Genomic DNA, 5321 nt, shown 5'->3' on the forward strand with positions numbered 1-5321 from the left:
ATTGCCACTCTGCAGGATTTCTAGCAGCGGCTTTGTGAAACCCATTCTCCAATGCAGGGCAATTTCAGACTTCTGGAACGTTTATGTACTCTCTGTAAATGGCCAAGTACAAAACACCACTATGGAACTATTTAATTACAATTTGTAGCTTATTCAGGTCACTTCAGTCTGCTTAGTCCTTCTCCCTGAGCTTCACCCCCCCACCCTCCCCAGCCATCAGAGGCCAGAATAATCATACACAAAATGGATTTGGTTCCATGGAGCCAGGATCAGCGGGGCACTGACATGAATAGACGCAGCCTGGCATCTCCCCGCGTGGGGGCAGTGCTGGGCAGACTCAAAGCGGCTCCCTTGGAATGCAGGATTTTGCCTTCACCCTGCATGGTTACTAACTCCTCTGTCTCCCCCTCTGCAGATGTGCTGCGGTTTGACAACACCTACAGCTACCTCCATGCCAAGAAGGTCAGCTACACAGTGGAAGTCCTGCTGCCAGACAAGAAATCAGAAGAACAGATCGAGCAGCTGGGAGAGAAGATAAATGAGGTGGCCCTCAACAATGCCTAGTTATGACTGCCCATAAAGACCCACTTCCCTCTCTCTGATTCCCAGCCCTGCTCCCTGTCCTCTCCCTATAAGAAAACCATTGCTTTCCCCAGACCCACCCTGCCAGTTTCTATTAAGAACTGGGATGGGAGCCATTCTCTAGAGAACTTTTGCCAGGGGCCATTAGAACATGCAGCAGCTTCTCTGGAGTGCTCCTTTGCCCTGCGTGAGCTGGGTAGGTCTTGGTTTGGTTAGGTACAAGGGGTTGTTTGCAGAGAATGGGGAATGGGCTTTGCAGGGATGCAGGCTCCCCATCTCTGCCTTGGAGCTACATAGAATGAACCTACTGGAGCCTGTACCAGTGTGAGGGCAGCCTCTTCATGGTCAGTATTTCTGATCTTGCTCTCTGTCCCCAGACTAGTGCCAGGTCAGGTTGCCAATCCACTGAGTGACTGTCAGGTTACCCGGTCCCTTAGAGGAAGCCTGATCTTTAAGCATCTGGGCTAGGTAGGGGTGCTGAAGTCATGGGAGGCATTCAGGAAGGAAGCCATTTGTTTTAAATTTAGGTTTGCCCCCTGCCACCATCTGGTAGGAGGATCCTACTTTATGCACTTGGCTGAGCTGAAAATAGGGGCATGAGCAGGCAGGAGTGTGTCAGAGGCATCTCTCCTCCAGCAGAATGAAGTGTAAGAGGTGAGAGATGACTGCAGCAGCAAGTCTCTGTGGGTACCTCTGTGCTGCAGTCTGGAAGGGTGGGTGCAGCATGTACTGACATACCCAATCTGGCTTTAGTCTAGGAAGCTCAGATACTGGTAGCAGTGAAGCTCCAGTGCCCTGTAGACTGTACAAGCCCAAGTGAGACTTACTCAGGTAGCTGGCTAACACTAAAGTCTACGGCATTGTGTCATCACTGATGTTAGTACCTGAGATAACTAGAGTAAAGCCAGCCAAGGTGGGCTGCGCTCACACCTCTGTGCATGGTGAAAACACCCCTGGGGTGGCAGTCCTGCTGGTCCATGCCAACACAGATGTCTGCTAGAGGGCAGAAGGCCTCTCCTCTCACCTCACTCCAGCTTGTCTGAGTAATTCACTGCCATGCTCATTAACATTTGTATTTAACATTCCCTAAGAACATGAGAGCATCCCAGAAGCCAGCACTATATACCCTCTCTCTTTATGGCCCAGTCAGTCCCAAGATAAGACTTGTGAGGGGCTGGATAAAGTCCAGTGAGCTGGAAGGGAGCTGGGCAGCCTAAAAAGAGGGGTGATCAAGAAAAGCACAACAGAGTGGGAGTGCAGGAGCACAGAGCCCAAACATAGAGGGAGACAGTTTGTGGAATAAGGGCTTATTTGGCCTGTGTCCCCCTTTGCATCAGAACAGCTACACATGAGAATTTACTTTACACCCCCTGTTCCATACACTTACGAGGGCCGGCCATAAGCACACAGGCCCCTGAGCTTCTAGGGGGCCTGGACACTCGGAGGATAACCTGATCTCCCGCCATGTACCTCCATCCTCAGTAAGAAGCCTACCTTCTGCTTGGGACCCTACAAATTATAAGTCAGAATCCTTTTTCCCACGTTTCACCCCAACTCTACTGGCTCCCTGAGAAAAAGACAGGGGCTCCCTTTGCTAGAGCAGTTATGTGCAATACGACTCTATGCTGGTTGGGAACACAGCCCACCTGGCTGACTTGCACACCCCCCTCACCTGCCTGACTGGAGCTCCAGCTGTAGAAGAGAAGAACCTGGAGACCAGGTAGAGACAAACCTATGCAGGGGCATTAAGAGTCAACTGGGAAGCAGATGATACGCTGTCTTAGCCGTGCAAATGGAACAGGTGGAAATGTCCAAGGCAAGAGCCTGCTGCTCACCACTACCAGCAAGCCAACTGTAGCAGGGAACCAAGATGGGTCATCTGCCAAAAGCAGCTGGATGACTTGCATGCAGTTTGCACAGTATGTTCTGGGATCCCCATGAGACACAGGAAAATGGCCAGTTCAAACCAAATGCAGAACAGATCACAGAGAGATGTAAGGAAGGGATTATTGCCTTGCCCGGTTCTAGCTTTTCTAGGATGCCTCTTGATGATCCAAGCAGCGTGAAGTGGGAAAGCACTGACTGTAATGGGGGTGCAGGTGGATTTCATGAAGGACAAATTCAGCCCATGCTGAGAACAAGTCCTGAAGCAGCAGCACTATTGCAGCTCCCTGGAAATGATGCGGCACTTCTTGTTCTTTGGTTCCGACGTCACAGACAAGCAGAGGAAAATAGTGATCGCATGTACTGGCCCACACTGCAGGGCTACATGGCCTAGACTGTATCACCTGGTCTGTGCCTGGCCTTGTCCATCCTTGGGGGCTATATGAAGGATACAACCTGGTGCATCAGTCCGTCCGCGCGAGTGGGAAGTGTGTCTGCTACTCGTGGGTAGGGAGTCAACGGATGAGACCTGCGCCCGCCTTGTCACTGTGGGGTGCTGCCCCCCCATCCCCTGCTCCTCTGTGTGGGGGCAGCAGTTTCGTGGCTGGGCCAGGCCACCCACGCTGGGACCAGGGCCCACAGGGGTGGCTACCACTGCTGAGGCTTTGGTGCAGGTGCAGGGGTCCGTGCAGCAGCCGGAACATGAGTGGGCACTGCACAACGGTCCCCCCATGTGGAGGTGCCTGGCATGCCCCCCTCTCCCCCCACCTGCCGTAACACTTAGGGCTGGCACAAGCCACAAACACCTTTACTCGGGGCGGAAGCAGCATGGTGCGGGGCTGGGCAGCACTGCAGGCCGGGCCCCTCAGGCTGGGGTGGGCCTGGGGGAGCGGAGAGTTGTGGTCCTGCCTTACTGCCCTGGAGCCACTACCCGGCGCCCCAGCAGGAAGCAGTATGGCGTTGTGCAGCTGTGCGTGTGCCCAGCAGCGCAGTCCACCCTGCCCTGCTCTGCCAGGGCACAGGGGAGCGGAGGCCTCTGGCGGGAAACAAGGGAGTGGAGCCAGCACCAGAGGGGCCCACGGGCTGCACAGGCCAATCTCAGAGCAGAGATCCTGGCCTTCTGGGATGGCGGCAAGAGGCGGGAGCTTGGCATGGCCTAGAGCATGGCGCTTAGCTTCTGCCCCGCAGAGCTGTGAGGCCAGTACTGCTTGGCCTCTGGCCTGCGGAGCTGTGAGGCCTGGCCTGCAGCTCCCAGGACTGCCCAGTCAGTGCTGCCGCCATGCCCTGCTGCCCAGTGCCCAGCCCTAGGGTCACAGGTACAGATGCCGAGCAGTGCAGGTACAGGCGCTGGGCAGTACCAAGGCTGATGGTGCCTGGGCTGAGCTGCAGACCTGGCAGGACGTGGGCTGTAGCTCGAGCCCACGGGTGGGTTGGCTGACAGCCTCAGCATTGCCAGGTCTTAAATATGAAATTATTATGAATTTTATTTATATTGCTGGCTGTGATTGCCAGTGAGTGAGAACTGGGTCATCGAAGTTTAAGCATTGCTTTATTTCAAGGCAAGTGGTTATAAGAAAGGGCCAACAGCAAACCCGAAAGTTGGCTAAGACTCTCTGAGAGTGACTTGGGTTTTGCATAGGCTGCATCAATTAGCTGCTTCAAAAATTATGGTACATTTTGAACACTTGTACTATTATTGATTGTACATTGTACAACAGTTGAAATTGTCCTACAACTATGACAATTAATGTACACCTGGCAACGCTGGGCAGGCCGGGCCTGTGCTCGTCGCCCAGCCCACAGGACAGGAGGCGAGCACCACTCCTCTGCAGGAGTCCGGGGGGGTTTGCCAGGGGCTACAGTGTCTCCAGGACAAGGGTCATGATTGTTGCAGAGGTTGGCAACTTTATAGCAAGTCAGCTACACCACCCACAGCTTAGTCTGAAAGCTGGCTGTGCCCTTACTGCCCCACGCTGCTGCAGTGCTGCCCACATCCCTTGCCTTCATTAGTCAGGCAGCAAAATGAGAAATCAGGAAATGCCAGAATTGTAGTTGCCTATAAATCTTCATTCAGCTCAACTGTGCCTGTATGTGACAGTCTTTAACCACATGCTCATGGGCTAGAAAATGTATCGTCTCCCAAGGTTACTTTCAAAAATAGCTGGATGGTTTGGGCTGCAACTGGGAAAAAAAAAAGGCCTCGCCAGAAATCTGGCATCGGAAATTTCAGCCCAAAGAGTCCTAAATGCTGAAAATAAGGCCTTCTAGCGGGAAGTAGCAGGTGGCATTGAGTCCAGGAGGTGCTAGTGCTGTGTGGGGTTGGTTGCCTTTAAAAAACAGGCGGTAGATTACGGATCTACTCTGCTGTTGCAACAGCACTGCCTAATGGGAGACCCGAGGTCACAGGGACAGCAACTGGGAAGAAGAAAACCTGTAACCTCTCAATAAAGCCGTTTCTGGAACCATTTCTTCAGGTGTCGTTGTGTAACTCCTGCAGCCTCCTGCCTTGGGACCCTTGGCCAAAAGGACGCGTGGCCGGTGACGTGTTGCCAGGCCTGGCGCCGCGGGCATGAGCCCAGCACGATGCCGGCTGGCATGTCTCCTGGAGGGCGGATCTGAGGCGCCTGTGTGGTTCCCCGGGGTGCCATGGGCCAGTGCCGCTGGAGCCGCTGGTGAAGGCAGGATTGGCGCGGACCTGCTGGCTGCCCCTGGGCAGTGCCCAGATCGGGGACATCGGGGGCTGCAGTCACCCCTCTCTCTGTCCAGTGAACAATTCCCACCCCGGCAACAGCAACAGCACCCCTGGTGCTTGCAGACCCCGCCGGAGTGGGCTGCTGCAGGGCGGCGGCCGCTTC

The 5321-nt window shown here is 54.4% G+C and overlaps 1 protein-coding gene across 1 annotated transcript in view; it reads left to right on the forward strand.

Annotated features, from left to right (window-relative positions):
• SEC14L2 (SEC14 like lipid binding 2) overlaps positions 1-3296 on the forward strand; it is a 37808-nt gene extending 34512 nt beyond the window's left edge. Inside the window, exon 12 of the mRNA XM_019524164.1 lies at positions 416-3296. Coding sequence (XP_019379709.1) covers positions 416-564 — 149 coding nt within the window. The 3' untranslated portion in view covers positions 565-3296. The remainder of the gene's footprint in view (positions 1-415) is intronic.
• The last annotated feature ends 2025 nt before the right edge of the window (positions 3297-5321 follow it).

This window comes from Gavialis gangeticus, unplaced genomic scaffold, assembly GCF_001723915.1.
Source record: "Gavialis gangeticus isolate Ggan-Ray unplaced genomic scaffold, GavGan_comp1, whole genome shotgun sequence".
In the NCBI taxonomy this organism is placed as follows: Eukaryota; Metazoa; Chordata; order Crocodylia; family Gavialidae; genus Gavialis; species Gavialis gangeticus.